Consider the following 19,751-nt stretch of genomic DNA (forward strand, 5'->3'; position numbering starts at 1 on the left):
TACCAATCACATCCTTGCCAGAGAACAAACTGTCCCAATCCATGCTTTTTGGATCCTTTCTCATTTCTTCAAATTTCGCCTTTTTCCAGTTTAGAACCTCAAACCGAGTACCAGATCTATCTTTATCAATGATCAAGTTGAAACTAATGGTGTTATGATCACTGGAACCAAAGTGCTCCCCTACACACTTCCGTCGCCAGTCCTAACTCATTTCCGAATGGGAGATCTAATATTGCATCCTCTCTAGTTGGTACCTCCAGATATTGATTTAGAAAACTTTCCAGAACACATTTTACAAGCTCTAACCTGTCTAGACCTTTAACAGTATGGGAGACCCAATCAGTATGTGGAAAATTAAAATCCCCTACTATCACTAACTTTTGCTTCCTGCAGTTGTCTCCCTCTCTGCAGATATGCTCCTCCAATTCTCGTTGACTACTGGGTGGTCTGTAATACAATCTCACTAATGTGGCCATACCTTTCCTGTTTTTCAGTTCCACCCATATGGACTCAGTAGACAAGCCCTCTAATCTGTCCTGTCTGAGCACTGCTGTAACATTTTCCTGACTAGCAATGCTACCACCTGCACCCCCCACCACCTTTCATTCCTCTGCCTCTATCATGTCTGAAACATCAGAACCCTGGAACATTAAGCTGCCAGTCCTGACCCTCCTGCAGCCAAGTTTCACTAATGGCTATAATGTCGTCATTCCATGTGTCAATCCATGCCCTCAGCTCGTCTGCCTTCTACACAATACTCCTTGCATTGAAATAGACACACCTCAGAAGATTGTTTCCACCATTCACAACCATTCTATTTGTGGCTTTGCATGAGCTTTTAACATCATTTATTTTCACCCCCGCTCCACTATCTGCTCTGGCACTCTGGTTCCCATCCCCCTGCAAACCTAGCTTAAACCCTCCCCAATAGCACTAACAAACCTCCCCGCAAGGATACCGGTCCCCTTGTAGTTCAGGTGTAACCCGTCTCTCTTGTACAGGTCCCACCTGCCCCAGAAGAGATCCCAATGATCCTGAAATCTGAAACCCTGCCCCCTACACCAGTTCCTCAGCCTCAGTCAAAGTAAGAATTATAAAGCTCAATCGTTTAATCAGATATTGTCTACTGTTTATTATTTCCGGGTACTGATTTGTAACAGGGGACACATCACGCAGCATCCACCCAAACGAGATTTCTTAAGTTTGGCCGGGCAGGGGGGCTATCACCCCCTATATTAATCTGCTAGCTGAAGCGAGAGTTACATAAGGTTAGATGACTGAGTGAATCGCTTCCCACATTCACAGCAGGGGAACAGCCTCTCCCCAGTGTGAACTCAGTCATGCACATTTGGTTGATTTGGCTGAGAGAATCTCTTCCCAATGTCTGAACAGGTGAACGGCCTCTCCCCAGTGTGAAGTCGCTGGTGTCTCAGTAGGTGGAATGACCGAGTGAATCCCTTCCCACATTCTGAGCAGGTGAATGGCCTCTCCCCAGTGTGAACTGACTGGTGTCCCTTCAGTTGAGATGACTGAGTGAATCCCTTCCCACACACTGAGCAGGTGAACGGCCTCTCCCCAGTGTGAACTAACTTGTGTACAAGTAGGTGGGATGACCGATTGAATCCCTTCCCACAGTCTGAGCAGGTGAACGGCCTCTCCCCAGTGTGAACTTGCTGATGTCCCTTCAGATGAAATGAGTAAGTGAATCCCTTCCCACAGTCCAAGCAGGTGAACGGCAGCTCCCCTGTGTGAACTCGCTGGTGTGCCTTTAGGTTGGATGACCAAGTGAACCCCTTCCCACACACTGAGCAGGTGAATGGCCTCTCCCCAGTGTGAACTCTCTGATGTACCTTCAGTTTAGATGACTGAGTGAATCCCTTCCCACAGTCTGAGCATTTGAACGGCCTCTCCCCAGTATGAACTGACGTGTGTACCAGTAGGTCGGATGACCGAGTGAATCCCTTCCCACAGTCTGAGCAGGTGAACGGCTTCTCACTGGTGTGAAATCGCTGATGTCCCTTCAGTTCAGATGACGAAGTGAATCCCTTCCCACAGTCCGAGCAGGTGAACGGCCGCTCCCCAGTGTGAAATCGCTGATGTATCTTCAGTTGAGATGACGAACTGAATCCCTTCCCACAGTCTGAGCAAGTGAATGGCCTCTCTCCAGTGTGAACTCTCTGATGTAGCTTCAGTTTAGATGAGCAAGTAAATCCCTTCCCACAGTCCGGGCAGGTGAACGGCCGCTCCCCGGTGTGAACTGACTGGTGTCTCAGTAGGGCGGATGACCGAGTGAATCCCTTCCCACAGTCTGAGCAGGTGAACAGCTGCTCTCCAGTGTGAACTCGCTGGTGAGCCATTAGGTCAGATGACCTAGTGAATCCTTCCCCACAAATTCAGCAGATTACCAACATCTGCCCAGTGTGAACTGACTGGTGTGTCCACAGGTGGGAAGACCGACTGAATCCCTTCTCACACACAGAACAGGTGAAGGGCCTCGTCCCAGTGTGAACTTGCTAATGTACCTTCAGTTGAGATGACCGACTGAATCCATTCCCACAGTCTGAGCAGATGAATGGCCTCTCCCCGTGTAAAATGACGGGCATGCCAGTCAGTCAGATGATCGAGTGAATCCCTCCCCACAGTCTGAGCAGGAAGGATGATAGAGTGAATCCCTTGCTCCTCTTCTTAAGTATCTGGACAGAGACAGCAAAACTGGCGTGTTGTGCTCAAGATTGCTGCAGACAAATTCCTTGTCGTGTTTAACCTGTAAAAATATTTACAAAATCCATCAATGGGTGTACGACAACGTTTCAGAAGAGATGAATTGAGTTGTCAAGGTGTGATCTGGCATCACACTGTTACTGTGAAGTTCAACCCAAGCTGGAGAGAGAAATCATCTTCTCACTGGTCACAGTGCTGGTATCTGGAATGACCATCAAACTCTCTGATGCTCTTCCTGTCTCAATAAGAATGGGGAATTTCTGCCATCTCCAATCTGTGACCTGCTCAGTCTGACTCTCTCCATTGGTATTATTCCCTCTTCCCACTGAGCTGCATGGGTGCCTGGCCCCACAGTAACTGAAACACTCTCACACAAATAGCTGGCAGTGCATTCCATGCACCCACCACTTGCTGTGTAAAAAACTTACCCCTGACATCCCCTCAGTATCTATTTCCAAATACCTTAAAACTCTGCCCCCTTGTGTTAGCCATTTCAGCCCTGGCAGAAAACCTCTGGCTATCCACACAATCAATGCCCCTCATCATCCTATACCCCTAAAAAAGGCTCTAAACATAAACAAGGAAATTATATATTGAAGATTTGTTCGAAGTATACAAAATTATAAGGGTATAGATAGGGTAAATGCAAGCAGCTCTTTCCACTGAGGTTGGGTGGGATGACAACCGGAGGCCATGGGTGAAAATTTAACGGGAACATTTGGAAAATCTCTTTACTGAAATGGTCGTGAGCGTGTGGAATGAAATGCCAGCACAAGTGGTGAATATGAGCTCGGTTTCACCATTTCGAAGAGGTTTGGATGGAAGCCTGGATGGTAGGGGTACGGAGGGCAATGGTCCCAGTGCAGGTGGTTGCATTGGACAGCTTAAATGTTTTTTTGGCATTGAATAGATGGGCCAAATAGCCTGTTTCAGAACTGAACTTCTCCATGTTTCCATGACGGAGAAGCTGGCCAAACTTGTTTGGAAAGGAAAAGGTCGGAGTGACAACTGAGCAGCAATGGCTGGAGTTTCTGGGAGCAATTCAGGAGCTAAGTGATCGATACATTCCAAAGAAATGGAAGCATTGGAAAGGCAGGAGGACACAACCGTGGCTGAAATGAGAAGCCAAAGCCAACATAAAAGCCAAAGAGAGGGCAAACAAAAGAGCAAACACTAACAGGGAATGGAGTTGCACAGTGTGAACTTGCTGATGTACCTTCAGTTGAGATTACTGACTGAATCCATTCCCACTGTCTGAGCAGGTGAATGGGTTCCTCCCTGTGTAAAATGACGAGCGTGCCAGTCAGTCAGATGATCGAGTGAATCCCTTGCTCCACTTCTTAAATATCTGGACAGAGACAGCAAAACTGGTGTGTTGTGTTCAAGATTCCTGTAGACAAATTCCCTGTCATTTTTAACCTGTAAAAAGATTTACAAAATCCATCAATGGGTGCAGGACAACATTTCAGATGAGATCACTTGAGCTGTCAAGGTGTGATCTGGCATCACGCTGTTACAGTGAAGTTCAACCCAAGTTAGAGCAAGAAATCATCTTCTAACTGCGCACAGTGATGGTATCTGGAATGACCATCAAATTCTCTGATGTTCTTCCTGTCTCTATGAGAATGGGTTCAGAGGAGATGTGAGGGGTAAGTTTTGTTACGCAGAGAGTGCTGAGTGTGTGGAATGGGCTGCTGGCAACGGTGGCAGAGGTGGATACAATAGGGCCTTTTAAGAGACCCCTGGACAGGTATATGGAGCTCAGAAAATTAGAGGTAATTTCTCAGGTATGGACATATTCGGCACAGCTTTGTGGGCCAGAGAGCCCGTGTTATGGGGTAGTTTTTTTTTCTATGTTTCTACCATCCCCAATCTGTGACCTGGCTCAGTTTGACTCTCTCCATTGGTATTATTCCCTGTTCCCACTGAGCTGCATGGGTGCCTGGCCCCACAGTAACTGAAACACTCTCACACAAATAGCCTTTGTCGACGTGCAGCTGGGATTTTCTTTTATGTATTATTAACTTTTCTTTTATGTATTATTAACTGCCACAGTTTTAACACCATATAAACAATTCCTGCTGAGATGAATGGTTGGTCCGCACAGCTAGTAAAAGGACTTAAAGTGAGTTTTTGTATTATTTCAGGTTCTTGTCACAGTCATAGAATAATACAATACAGAAACAGGCCCTTTGACCCATCTAGTTGGTGCCGAGCTACTTAAACTTTCTACTGCCATACCCCTACCATCCAGGTACCTGTACAAACCTCTGAAATGTTCAACTTGAGCTTGCAGGCACCGGGTGTGCTGGCTGCTCATTCCACACCTGGATGACGGTCTGTGTGAAGACGTTTCCCCTCATGTTCCCCTACCCTTTCAGCTTTCACCCTTGACCCATGGCCTCTGGTTGTAGCCCACCCAATCCCAGTGGAGAAAGCCAGCTTGCATTTACCCTATCTATGCACCTCTGTCACAATCAAATCTCCCCTCAATCTTCCACATTCCAAGCAATAAAGTCCTGATCTGTTCAATCTTTCCCAATAACCCAAGTCCTCCAGACCTGGCAACATCCTTGTGAATTTTTTCTGAACTCTTTCAACCTCTTTTACATCTTTCCTGCAGGTAGGTGACCACAACTGCAAACAAGACTCCAAATTAGGCCTCACCAATGTCTTCTACAAGTCAACATAACATCCATAAGACCGAAAGGAGCTGCAGAAGATCGTGAACACGGCGCAGCGCATCACACAAACCAATCTTCCGTCCTTGGACTCACTTTACACCGCACGCTGTCGGAGCAGTGCTGCCGGGATAATCAAGGACACGACCCACCCAGCCAACACACTTTTCGTCCCTCTTCCCTCCGGGGGAAGGTTCAGGAGCTTGAAGACTCGTACGGCCAGATTTGGGAACAGTTTCTTTCCAACTGTGTTTAACCAACACCCCCGACTCCCCACTCTCGCACAAGCCAAACTTACCACTAGAATATTAGACCTCTGCTAGTTTAAATTCCTGAACTAACAAATCCCTTGTCACCGCTTTGACTTTCCTCTGCCAGGTAATTTCCCGACCCCGAGCAGTTTCTAAAGTGGCCCACCTGTTGTTGTGCAGGATAACATCAAGAGTACTCTGCGATGGCTATTTAACCTCATTCCCCTTCCTGACTCTCACCCAGTTTCCTGTGTCCTGCACCTTGAGTGTAACTCACCTCTCTTCATGTTATATCTATCAACCCCTCCAACTCCTGGATGATCCGGAATTCATCCATCTCAAGTTCCAACTCCTTAAAGTGCAGGGTTACAAGCTGCAGCTGGATGCACATCTTGGAGGTCAGTGGTCCCCAGCCACCGGGCCATGGACCGGTACCGGGCGGCGAGGCAACGATATGATTTGGCGATATGAGTCAGCTGCACCCTTCCTCATTCTCTATCATGCCCACTGCTCTGCTGAACTTGAACGCATGAGAGGTCAAACCGCACACGTCATCCATGTCAGCACGGGAAGAAGATCGACTCCTCGAGCTTGCAAATGACGGTGGGCTGAAAAGTACGTTTGACATAACATCTCTGCCGGCATTCCGGATCAAAGTCAAGGCTGAATATCTTGGGATAGCCACGAAAGCACGAAAAACGTTGATTCCATTTCCAACATATCTCTGCAAAGAGGGGTTTTCTGCAATGAATGCAATGAAAACTAAATTGTGGAATAGACTGGACATAAGGAACTCCCTTCGAATATCGATGTCTCCCATCACCCCTCGATGGCACCGTCTTGTTGCAGGGAAACAAGCCCAGGGCTCCCACTGATTCAGTGATATTGGTGTGTTGCAATGATTTTATATGTTCATACGGGGAAAATATGTGCTGTGTGTTTAATATCCAAACGTTACTTAAAATGTTATGATGACTTACAAGTGACTTATAATTGACTTATCACTATATAACAGTAATATAAAGTAAAAGCTGGAATGATACGATAAATACACAGCCTATGTAAAGTAGAAATAATGTATGTACAGCGTAGTTTCACTGAACAGAATCGCCAAAAACAATTTGTAGAAAAAAAATCGGTACGTACACGCATGCACACACAAGTGCCCGTGCAAGGCTTCATGGTCATTGTAGTCTTTCTCAGAGTAAACACAACTTATTTGACTGCTATCCTTGTCCCTTGGTAACTCTACCCCGCCCCACCCCGAGTCGGCCGGTCCACAAGAGTATTGTCAATAATAAACCAGTCTGCGGTGCAAAAAAGGTTGGGAACCCCTGTTGCAGGTGAGGGCATCAGGGACACTGGAGGTCTCCCCACCTTCCCACCAATGTCCCTTCTAATTGGTAATGACCAGTGTGCACAAAAATCTTGTACTGTGCATTTTTTCCACCCAGTGACAAAATGTGCACAGTGAATTTTATATAGAGAGGTATTCATTCTTACAGCTAGCAAATCACTGGCACTAAGAACTTTGATCTCCTTTGGGTTCGATTGGGTTCATCTGCACTCTCACACAACCTATCTCGTAGGCCTGTTAACGGGTAATGAAGGATTTTCTCACAAGAGCCTTTGCACACTGTCCAAGTGCACCCAGTGCTCCTGAACCCCAATCCTCCCAGTGCTCAGATACGGTGGCTGCTCGGGTAAAAGAGATCCACACAGGGAATACTGAGGATTATTCCGAGACAGGGAGGGAAGAATCCAATAAAACCCCAGAGTTAATGGCTCCACAAAGACAATTGCCCACCCAAATGCTGCCCAATCCACGAGCAGGAGGAGGGACAGCCCTCAGTGATTCCTCTGTATGCACCCTGGAAGCCTTAAGAAATGATAATGATCATGAATCAGGCCCCAGATAGAAAAGAAAAACCAGTGCAGTTTGTTCAGTATGTCCACAGTACTACACAAATGTATAAAGTGACACCGCAAGATTTATTCTGTCTCTGCTGCACGATTCTCTGAGCTGAGGAAGGGGAAATGAAAGGCAGAATTGAGATACCAAACCTATCAGGAGTTACCAGTGGGAAACCATAATGAGAATGAACAGACAGACCGGATTATTCAAGCCTTGGAAAGGGCCCTCCGGCAACCTGTAAACATCACTAAAGTACTTGAATGCAAACCTAAGCCTGGGGAATCGGGACCAGACTATTGGGAGCGATTTGTGGCCTGCTACGGCACTTTCACAGGAGACCAAGCCTTTAATGATGGGAATCCGTCTGCCCAGTTTGATGTCTTACTGCTCCAATGCTTACCAACTAAGTTAGCCAACATGATTAAAACAAATAATATGGATTGGCCTGACAGTGAACAAAATCGAATGCGACGAGCTTTGACATACTATTGCGAGCCGACTTTTGAATCCTGATCAACCCCGAAGGGCACTAATATTAAAGGTGAATATGTTCAGCAGGGTGAAGGACGCGAGTGAGCTATATCTGGGGATCAGAAATGGGAACAAAAACCTACCAAGGGACAGGTGGGGACAACAATCCATATAGAAATTGACAAGCAAGGATGCTTCCTACCATGAGTACCACTCCTCGGGAAAAGCCCAATGTAATATTGCAAGTTGCTGGAATTCCAATTCTGTTTATGATTGATATGGGGGCAACCACAACCACTCTCAACCAGGTATCGGAAAATAGTATTGGAAAAGGGATTCCAGCTATCAGATTCTACAATCACTCTGTCTGGGTTTGAAGGCACAGAACGTACGTATTCACGTACCCAGCCACTGAAGGTGGAATTCCAGGGGGACCCAGTGTGTGGTTTCATTTACAGTCACCACCAGTCTGAGGTGTAATCTAGCAGGGAGAGACTTGCTCTAACCATTGTAAGTCAAGATTCTCTGCACAGACAAGGATAGCACTCTGGGACCTCTCCGAGGGAAGAACCTGGAGTTCCTTGCCTACACCCTGACGAAACAAGTCCCCAGCACCAAGGGAGACTGGCAAGACTCTGCCGCGGGCCAACTCCGATACTGGAAGGAGTCTGAGGTGAAGACGGGACATCTGGTAAGGCACACTTTTAATATTGACTGAACCCAAGATGTTATACCCCATCTCTGGGCAATTTCAGGCCATGAAGTCGGCCACACCAACTGCTCCCTATCCGGATCACCGTGAGAGAAGGACAGACTCTCCCACCCATTTCACAACATCCCCTCAATCCCGAGGCAATATTTTATGAGGATGGAAGCTCTTTGTGAATCCAGCACGATATTCTGGCTATGCGATAGTGACGGACAGTGAAATAGTTGAGCAAGCCTCTTTTGAGGCAGCTGTCTCCACCCAGAAGGCTGAGCTGCTTGCTCCGACTCGTGCCTGTATCCTTGCAACAGACAAAAGTGCGAACGTTTACACAGATTCCCGTTATGCATTTGGAGTTGTACATAAATAATATTCCGGAAATTGTACATGACTACGGGCCAACTAACCAAAATTCTCCAAGCATTACATTCGCAGGTATGGCAGGCTTACAAGGAAGAGAACTACCCCACAGAGAGGAGTGACTATTCCACCATAGAACTTGGGAATTTTGTCCTGATCAAGAACTGGAATTGAGGGAAACTCGGACCTCGGTGGAGAGGACCACATCAGGAGTTACTGACCACTCCCACGGCTGTGAAACTGAAGGGGCAATCTCGGTGGATACATCAAACAGACAACAAACGTGTTACTGAAGGAACTGAGTAGAAGGACTCTCTTGGACGAAAGGAAAATGTATTGGTTGATAGTGGTGTTCGTGTTTACATCTTTGAGAGGGCTCACCCCAGAATCCGGGGATCCCCATGTTAACACCTTTCTGTCACACCTATGCCAAACAGGTAGAAGTAGGGGCCTGCTGGGTTTGTACCGAAATTCCCCAGCATGGTATAACTATGATTCCAATGTCAGTAATCCCGCTCAACCAGACTGAGGAACTCCCAGCCTGGGCTTTCTCAAATATCACCCGGGGAAGTGAGGTGAGGAACTGTGGTCCAGTCAGAGATGACTGTGGCTGTCAGTGTCTTGAGGGATGGTATCTCGGGCCCCCACCAAACAGAACTTCCTATACTGGGAAACATGCATCCTGGCCATACTTGCAGGTGCCCAACAGCGGAGAGGAATAACTGAGACTGAGCGATTTTGGATGATCGCTTTTCTCTCCTATGGAGTAGCCAGGAATTCACGAGAGAGAATCAATTTGGCTACAGCACTTGAGGAGCTGGCCATAATACTGCAGGGGCCCTGACAGAAACGCAAGGCCCAAGTAACAGAAATATCCACTGAAATGACTGCAATCCGGCAAACAGTCCTACAGAATCGTATGGCTTTCGGTTTTATCCTGGCTGAGAAAGGGGGAACCTGTGCTATTATTGACACAGAATGCTGCACCTATATCCCTGATAAGTCTACTAACATTACATCCCTCTCCCAGCACACTGCCAAGGAGATTGACAGCATCAAGGAAGTAGGGCAGGATTTACACGGGTTCACCGAAGGGTCGAAATGGTGGTCTTCGAAGGCCTGTTCGGTAATATGTGGGGTGAGATATTGCATTATGGCCGAATACTCGTACATATCATTGTTATCATTACTGATGTCTGCTGCTTTTACCCACTGATAAGTCAATGCTGTACTCGGTTACTTTCTCTGTAAAAGATTACTGCTTTGTTGATGATGTAATGATGAAAAGGAGGGAATGATAAAGTATGTAAAAGGGTTAACACTTCGTTAAACAATAGCAGCTTGTTTTCTGAAAGAAACTGCTGATGATCAACAGATGTGCTGAGCTATGCTGAGTCATATTTCTTCTTGAGGGTAGCTAGCTGGGGTTTCAGGACGCTTATCTCCTTGTGCACTCATGCATAGAGATAGGACAGCTTCAGTCTGTTCCGTGTGTGTAAGCCATTATGACTATTTTGTAACTTGTCTTTAGGGGCTGTCATGTAGTAAATAACTTTGGCTCCAGCCTGTCTTGTGTGGGGGGTATCTGGACAGATATACCTGTGGTGTAAGTGGAATTGTTAGTCAGTTACTGGATAGGGCAGGTACAGTCATAGACTGTTCCTGTTTGAGCGACGAACTGAGTAAGCCCCAGGTGCTTGGAAAAACGAGTTTGTACTTATACAGTCTCTGAGTGACTTTATCTGGATTCAACTTCCACAGAATGGGAGTGGTTTTAAAGGGCTGGGCTGCTGGAAACACATTACCAGACCTGGAGTGATTGTAACTGGGTCTGACAGAGGCATAACTGGTTCTTCTGGGCACATTCAGTCTCACTCCAACTATTTCCTACCTTCCTTTGTACAGGTATGTAATGTCTAAAGGACCAGTGTTTGAGTAAATGAGACTCACCAAACTTTCTCCTGGTGAATCACTGGATCCTCCAAATCAGATGGGTTCTCTCCAGTTAATGCTCAAAATCCTCGGGCTGGTTCAGATGTTGTTGTTCCCTCATTTGAGTCGTGGTTTGCTTCCAGTTGGGGTTTTCTTCCAATGAATCTCTCACCGCAGGTCTAACTGTAACACGAAAGGTAATGAAGCCCATTAACAATAAAAAGGAGAACCAAACATTTCTGCTTCATGTTACTAAGAACAAAACTCACTGAAATTTAAACGTTGAAGGCAAATATAATCATCTCAGTGAACAATCTTTTATTGTCCCTCACCCGTCACAAAACGATATGGCATAAGACATGGTGAGACATAAGAGACAGGAACAGAATTAGGTGATTCAATCCATCTTGTCTGCCCCACCACTCAACCATGGCTGAGTTTTATTCCAACCCCATATTCCTGCCTTCCTCCTGTAACCCTGAAGCTACTTAGCAATCATGAATATATTAATCTCTGTTATAAATATAATCAAATATCAGCCTCAACCAACCTCTGCAGCAACAAATTCCACAGATCAGATATCTTTAGGCCAAAAAATTTTCCTCATCTCAGTTTTAAAGGGAAACATTTTTATTCTGAGACTGTGCTGTCAGATCAGACTCTCTGTCTAATGGGGACATCCTCTCCATATCCACTGTGTCCAGGCTTTTCAGCATTCGGTAGGTTTACTTAACCATACATCCCTCCTCCAGCTGCTCGAAATTTCTGCTTCATTGCAGAAGGACGACCATCCATCCCCATCTGTAGAAGCACTAACCAAAGTCAAAGCCAAAACATCAACAGTTCCATATGCCTGGAATGTAGATCACAGGATTATAGCCGAAGAACCAACTCTCCCAGTACTCTTTGCTGCCAGTAAAATGCTGCAGTGTGTCAGCCAGTCACAGTTCAATAACTAGCATCTCCACACCAATGCACAACAGAACTGGTACCTGATGACCCTCTGGCATTCCAGCTAACAAAACCGATTCTGGAAATAACTCAGCAAGGCCAAATGTGCAAAAGAACACTTCACAATGAAGACAAAGGGTAAAAGAAAGATTGCTGATATATAACATTGAGGTGGTGGGATACAGGGTGGACCGAGGTTGACCCAGATGGTTGATGCATACCACTGAAGCGGGCGGCAGGAGACTAAACAGAGGTTGAACAAGATGGGCAGGGATGAGCAGAAGGAACCAGGTGGGAGAAGGGATCAAGGACGATCACTGATACACAGATACTGAATTAATCGCACATAATAAAAGCTCATAAAATGACATAGTTAGAACAAACAATAAGAATTTTGGCATATGCCCTTTGACCCTCACCAAATTTTTATCAACACACCATAGAAAGTTTCCCACCCGGACTCTTCACACTTTGTATGGTAACTACTCTGCCTGTGACTGCGAGGAACAGCAGAGAACTTTGGATACAGATCAGCACATCACAGAAACCATTCTCTCCCCCTAGACTTCCCAGTCCCTCGGTAAAGTAGGCAGTGAAATCAAAGATCCCCAAAACCTGGGACGTTCTCCTTTCTCACCCACTCTAGTCGGGGAGAAGACACAAGATCCATAAAGCTTCAGGACAAATGCGAGGAGCCTCAGGAAATGAGGCGAGTTGGGGGAAGTTAACAGGACTCGGTGGCCAACATCAGATTTCCCCAACGCAACATGGAGGAAGCATCACCACCCATCCGGTGACTGAAGGACACACCATATGAATTTGCGTCACAAAGCGGAGGGTGGGGCAGATCTGCGGCACACAGCCTCACTGAAGCTGTTGGCGGGAATTCTGCGGAAATAGGCAGCCTGGGCTCCTGGTTTGGATCGTTCAATGCAGATTAAGTGAAGTCGACACATTTTTTGAAGAGCCCAGATAACTGGGTACTAAATGAGTAATTGGCTTTCGGTTCAGGGCTCACCGCCAACATCAGATCTCCCCGCTCGGGATCGGTCTCAATACGCACCGATGGGAAAGTGATATCTTTGGCCCACAGACAGTGATCCCAACCCCTGGCACCCCGACCCAGGAGGCGAAGACACTTTCCCAATCCTGCAGATGATCCAGTCCAGTCCAGCACTGAGCGGAAAGGAAAACACGGCTCACCCGGAGACTGTGAGCATGCACAAAGGGCTTGTTACATCTGTGGTTAAATGCGACGGGCAAATGGGATCACGTGACTGGTGGGGGTCTCCCATCAACCCAAGCAGAGCATTCCAGCTACTCACTACTCTGTGGAAAGAAACAAACTTGCCGCTCACATCTCCTCTCACCTTAAATGTGTTAGACATTTCAACCTCCAGGAAAAATATATTGTCTGTCCACTCTATCTATTCCTCTCGTAATCTTATAAACGTTCATCCAGTCTCAGCCCAGCCTGCGCCGCTCTGGAGAAAACAACACAAGTTTGTCCAACCTCTCGTTATAGCTCATGCCCTCTAATCTAGACAATATCCTGGTAAACCTCTTTTACACCCTCTACTATTATTCTGACATTTCACATTCTTAAAATAAAGTACTGATCCTAACTGACCTAAGACTGGGAATGTTTTCTTGGATTAAATGTCAGGAATTGTGTAAAACTGAGTATTTGGCTATGGTGTATGTAAACTTCTGACGTCAACAGCAGCCATTAATATAAAAAAGAAAATTTGCTAGCATAGCAAACAGAAAAAATGGCAAATTTTCTGTTCTCATTGATGAATCAACAAGCCTGAGCATTAAGACCGCACAAATAGTTTATTTGAAACGTGATAAGGAAGGTGATCCCCATTTTATGTTTTTAGATCTAATTGAACTGCCTGATCAGAAAGCTGCAACTATTGTTAAGCATCTTTTGAATTGTCTCAAGAACCATGGGTTTGATGACTCTTACTTGAAACAGAACCTTGTAGCATTTGCTAGTAATGGGGCGAATGTAATGCCTGCTGTCAAATCTGGTGTTGCTACAATTGTCAAGGAACATAACCCTGATGTGACAAATTGGCACGGTCTTAATCACAGATTAGAACTTGCAGTAAGTGATTCAGTGAGAGAAGTTCATAGAATGAATCATTTTCAATCATTTATCAACAAATTCTACTCTGTTTACAGTAGATCACCTCTAAATCAAAAGGAACTGTCTGAATGTGCCTCTCAACGAGAACTACAAATTTGCGAAATAGGCCGTGTTCTGGGCACCAGGTGTGTGGCTAGCTCATTTCGAACAGTTTCAGCAGTGTGACAAAATTATGAAGCACTGTGTTTTCATTTTGAAAAAGTAATGAAGAATGAAACAGGATCTGGGAGTGAGAGAAAAACCTATGAAGGTCTGTTGAAAAGATTCTTCAGGACAGTTTCTATTGGACTTAGCTCTAACGTATGACACATTGCATGAACTTGGTTTACTGTCAGAGTGTTTACAGAAACACACTACTACGACTGTTTATGCAGACAAACTGACCCAATGGATCAGAAGATCACTGCATGGACTGAAAGACCAACCTGGTACAAGAACTCTAGAAGCTCAAGAGGCAGTTGAAAAGGGGAAGTTTGGAGAAATTACCTTAACAAGCAACAACAAAATTGTCTCCATTAACTATCGACAATTTCTTGCTCGTCTTATAAACAATCTGCAGCACCTTATGTTCACGGCAACATCCTTGAAAAGTTCTCAAACTTCTAAACCTCAAAGTATGTATTAATTCCCAGCCAAATGAAATGTGTGTCCTTGATAAAGATAACTGGCCTGCTAAAATACTGCTTAATTTTTTTTTCCAAGTCAAGTCGTATTTTATCATCATTTCGACCATAAACTGCTGGTACAGTACACAGTAAAAACGAGACAACGTTTCTCCAGGATTCTGGTGCTATGTAAAACAACACAAAACTACACTAGACAATGTGAGACAGCAAAGGCTACCCTAGACTACATAAAAACAACATTAAAAAACTGCACTAGACTACAGCCCTGCACAGGACAACATAAAGTGTGCAAAAACAGTGCAGGGCAGTACAATAATTTATAAACAAGACAATAGGCACAGTAGCGGACAAATAACAATATAATAATAAATGATGTGAATGTCAGTCTAGACTCTGGGTATTGAGGAGTCTGATGGCTTGGGGGAAGAAGCTGTTACGCAGTCTTGTCGTGTGAGCCCGGATGCTTTGGTACCTTCTGCCTGATGGAGAATTATGGAGAAGCTGCAATATCATCTCTCTGTAAGAGATTTAAGCTTTCTTCTTCCTCTGTAATAAATGCCTTCAGGGATTATGTGGAGAATCGTGGACACCGCATCCCCCAAGATTTACGCCCATTACTGAGCTGTTCACAAGTTATTCCTATTAGTACTGCTGAGTGTGAGAGAGGATTCAGTCACATCAACTTGATAATAACAACACACTCAAGGACTCTTATAGATCATGTATCAGCACTTATGTTTGTTAAACTACACAGACCTCCTCTAGTTCAGTGGAATTCTGAGCCATATGTCACAACATGGCTGCAGTACCACAGATCAGATCAGCAGATGATACCAGGACAAGAGTTGCTTCAGACCCACGAACACATATTACACCTGACCCTTTGTGGAAATTATTGTGAAACTTCTCATTGGTGGCATTTGGTAAGTAGGTAATTACTTTTAAATTGGTAAAATACATGATTAGTGTCTTTTTCTTTACTTGCTTGATAATTATATTTTATGATAATTATTGAGTGCAACCGTGTGATACTTTGTCATATTATTAAATTATTATATGTTTTATTGTACCAGTTATACACTGAAATGTACTGATAGGCTATACTATTGTTAATGTTTTAACTATCACTATATTTCTGTGGAGCTCTGGAATTGATATATTTCTTTCATCTTGGTTTACCATTATACCAGCGCCAAAGAAGAAGAATGTGGGCTGCCTTAAGGACTATTGCCTGGTAGCACTTACATCGACAGTGATGAAATGCTTTGGGAGGTTGGTTATGACTGAAATGAACTCCCGCCTCAGCAAGGACCTGAACCCACTGCAATTTGCCTGTCGTCACAATAGGTCAACGGCAGACGCAATCCCCACGGCTCTTCACACGGTTTTAGACCACCTGGACAACACAAGCATCTACGTCAGACTGCTGTTCATCGACTACAGCTCCGCATTTTATACCATCATTCCCACTATCCTAATTGAGAAGTTGCAGAACCTGGGCCTCTGTAATTGTATTCTCATCTTCCTAACCAGAAGAACATAGTCTGTGCAGATTGGCAATAACATATCCTCTTCACTGACGATCAACACTGGCGCACCTCGGGGTGTGTGCTTAGCCCACCGCTCTACTCTCTGTATACACATGACTGTGTGGCTGGGCACAGCTCAAACACCATTGAGAAATTTACCGACAATACAACCATTGTTGGTCGAATCTCAGGTGGTGACGAGGGGGCGTACAGGAGTGAGATATGCCAGCTAGTGGAATGGTGCCACAGCAACAACCTGACACTCAATGTCAGTAAGACGAAAGCGCTGATTGTGGACTTCAGGAAGAGTAAGACAGGGGAACACGTACCAATCATCATAGAGTGATCATAAGTGGAGAGAGTGAGTAGCTTTAAATTCCTGGGCATCAAGATCCCTGAGGATCTAACGTGGTCCCAGCTATCGATGTAGTCATAAAGAAGGTAAGACAGCAGCTGTACTTTATTAGGAGTTTGAAGCAATTTGGCATGACAACAAACAAGCTCAAAATCTTCTATAGCTGCACTGTGGGGAGCATTCGGACAGGCTGCATCACTGTCTGGTATGGAGGGGCTACTGCACAGGACCGTGAGAAGCTGCAGAAGGTTGTAAATCTCGTCAGCTCCATCTTGGGTACTAACCTACAAAGTATCCAGGACATCTTCAGGGAGCGGTGTCTCAGAAAGGTAGCATCCATTATAAAGGACCTCCAGCACCCAGGGCATGCCCTTTTCTCACTGTTACCATCAGTCAGGAGATACAGAAGCCTGAAGGCACACACTCAGTGATTCAGGAACAGCTTCTTCCCCTCTGTCATCTGATTCCTGAATGGACTTTGAAAGCTTTGGACACTACGTCACTTTTTAATATACATCATTTCTGTTTTTACACATCTTTAACAAACTATTCAACCAATTTTTTGAGGAAATTACCAGTAGGCTAGACAAGGGAGATGCAGTGGATGTTGTATATTTGGATTTTCAGAAGGCCTTTGACAAGGTGCCACATATGAGGCTGCTTAACAAGATAACAGCCCATGGAATTACAGGAAAGTTACATACCTGGATAGAGCGTTGGCTGATTGGCAGGAAACAGAGAGTGGGAATAAAGGGATCCTATTCTGGTTGGCTGCCGGTTACCAGTGGTGTTCCACAGGGATCAGTGTTGGGGCTGCTTCTTTTTACATTGTACATCAACGATTTGGATTATGGAATAGAGGGCTTTGTGGCTAAGTTTGCTGACGATACGAAGATAGGTGGAGGGGCCGGTAGTGCTGAGGAAACGGAGAGTCTGCAGAAAGACTTGGATAGATTGGAAGAATGGGCAGAGAAATGGCAAATGAAGTACAATGTTGGAAAGTGTATGGTTCTGCACTTTGGCAGAAAAAATAAACAGGCAGACTATTATTTAAATGGGGAAAGAATTCAAAGTTCTGAGATGCAACGGGACTTGGGAGTCCTCGTACAGGATTCCCTTAAAGTTAACCTCCAGGTTGAGTCGGTAGTGAAGAAGGCGAATGCAATGTTGGCATTCATTTCTAGAGGAATAGCGTATAGGAGCAGGGCTGTGATGTTGAAGCTCTATAAGGTGCTGGTGAGACCTCACTTGGAGTACTGTGGGCAGTTTTGGTCTCCTTATTTAAGAAAGGATGTGCTGACGTTGGAGAGGGTACAGAGAAGATTCACTGGAATGATTCCAGGAATGAGAGGGTTAACATATGAGGAACGTTTGTCCGCTCTTGGACTGTATTCCTTGGAGTTTAGAAGAATGAGGGGAGACCTCATAGAAACATTTCAAATGTTAGAAGGCATGGACAGAGTGGATGTGGCAAAGTTGTTTCCCATGATGGGGGAGTCTAGTACGAGAGGGCATGACTTCAGGATTGAAGGGCGCCCTTTCAGAACAGAAATGCGAAAAAATTTTTTTAGTCAGAGAGTGGTGAATCTATGGAATTTGTTGCCACGGGCAGCAGTGGAGGCCAAGTCATTGGGTGTCTTTAAGGCAGAGATTGATAGGTATCTGAGCAGCCAGGGCATCAAAGGTTATGGTGAGAAGGTGGGGCAGTGGGACTAAATAGGATAAAATAGATCAGCTCATGATAAAATGGCGGAGCAGACTCGATGGGCCGAATGGCCTACTTCTGCTCCTTTGTCTTATGGTCTATTCGTTATGCATAATGATTTAGTTTTTTATTTATTATGTTTTAATTTATTATCTATGCCAGAATATGTATTTATGTATTGCATTCAACTGCTGTTGCTGAGTCAAACAAATTTCACTTCAATTGCCTGTGATAATAAATCTGATTTTGACATAATAAGATATATATATATATATACCACACTCAATTTGTTTACCTGTTCATTACTCGAATGGGGCAAGGAGGTTGTCCAGTACATGAAATCAGCAAGTACACAAACTGGGTGAGAGAGGGGATCTAGGAAATGGCAAGTATTTTGTCAGCTCCGGCACCTAAAACAATTAGCACTGCACTCCTGCTGAAAGGACATCCCACTTTCTAACAACCGCCCTCCTTTCACGCCTACGGTCCCACAACCTTCCGACTACTCACCCCCCACCCACAGTCCACCCGTAACCTCTACCCACACACAGACAGATCCCCTTCACCCCAAACCCCCTCCCAGCCTGGGAACCACAACTGACTGATCCCACAGCCCGGGCTCGGGCGCAAAGCTAAAACCGGGGCTGCGGGACCGGAGAGCCCGGAGTCTGCAGCTGTCCGGCAGAACTCGGTCCCGGCCCTTTCCAACTGCAGCAAACCCCCGATTTACACAAACTCCATTACTCACCTCCTCGGTAGCAGAACCGCCGGCGACAACTGTGATGGGCACCGGGCCGACGTTCAGCAGGATATTCGCCGCAGCACCACCCGTGGACGGAGGTCAATGCAGCGCCACCAGTGGCCGGAGGTCCTTGCAGCGCCGCCGGCGGACGGAGGTCAATGCAGCGCCACTGGTGGCCGGAGGTCCATGCAGCGCCGCCGGCGGCCGGAGGCGGGAGGGACAACGGAGAGGTAGATCACAAACACGACAAACTGCAGATGCTGGAAATCCAGAGCAACACCAACAAAATGCTGGCGGAACTCAGCAGGCCGGGCAGCATCAATGAACATTTGACGTTTCCAGTTGAACCCTCCTTCAGGACTGAGATGGAATAGGGGAAATATCTGAATAAAATCGGGGCGGGCGAGGAAATGCCGAGCTGGAGGGTGATAGGTGAAGCCAGGTAGGTGGGAAAGCTCAAGAGCAGAAGAAAATAGAATCTGATAGGAGAGGAGAGTGGAGAATAGGAGAAAGGGATGGAGCAGTGGATCCAGAGAGAAGTGTTCAGCAGGTGAGAGGACGTGAAAAGTCAGAGAGGAAGAGAGGGAGTGGGAGGGAGAGGTGAGGGGGAGATCTGTTCGGCGGAAGGAGAAATCGATATTCATGCCATCA

The 19,751-nt window shown here is 45.7% G+C and overlaps 1 protein-coding gene across 3 annotated transcripts; it reads right to left on the reverse strand.

Moving 5' to 3' along the window:
* Positions 1-316: 316 nt before the first annotated feature.
* LOC140207614 (uncharacterized) lies at positions 317-19,191 on the reverse strand. 3 transcript variants are annotated; one of them, XM_072276156.1, is made up of 4 exons: positions 19,107-19,191; positions 11,056-11,220; positions 3,938-4,140; positions 317-2,764 (listed from the first exon to the last, which is right to left on the reverse strand). In XM_072276156.1, the coding sequence occupies exon 4, from the start codon at positions 2,355-2,357 to the stop codon at positions 1,335-1,337; it is 1,023 nt and encodes a 340-aa protein (XP_072132257.1). In that variant the 5' UTR covers positions 2,358-2,764; positions 3,938-4,140; positions 11,056-11,220; positions 19,107-19,191; the 3' UTR covers positions 317-1,334. The 3 variants fall into 3 exon arrangements, with proteins under 3 accessions (XP_072132257.1, XP_072132259.1, XP_072132258.1); XM_072276158.1 differs by lacking the exon at positions 19,107-19,191 and adding an exon at positions 18,654-18,717; XM_072276157.1 differs by lacking the exon at positions 19,107-19,191 and adding an exon at positions 13,359-13,489.
* Positions 19,192-19,751: the final 560 nt, after the last annotated feature.

This window comes from Mobula birostris, chromosome 13 (genome assembly GCF_030028105.1).
Source record: "Mobula birostris isolate sMobBir1 chromosome 13, sMobBir1.hap1, whole genome shotgun sequence".
NCBI classification, from domain to species: Eukaryota; Metazoa; Chordata; class Chondrichthyes; order Myliobatiformes; family Myliobatidae; genus Mobula; species Mobula birostris.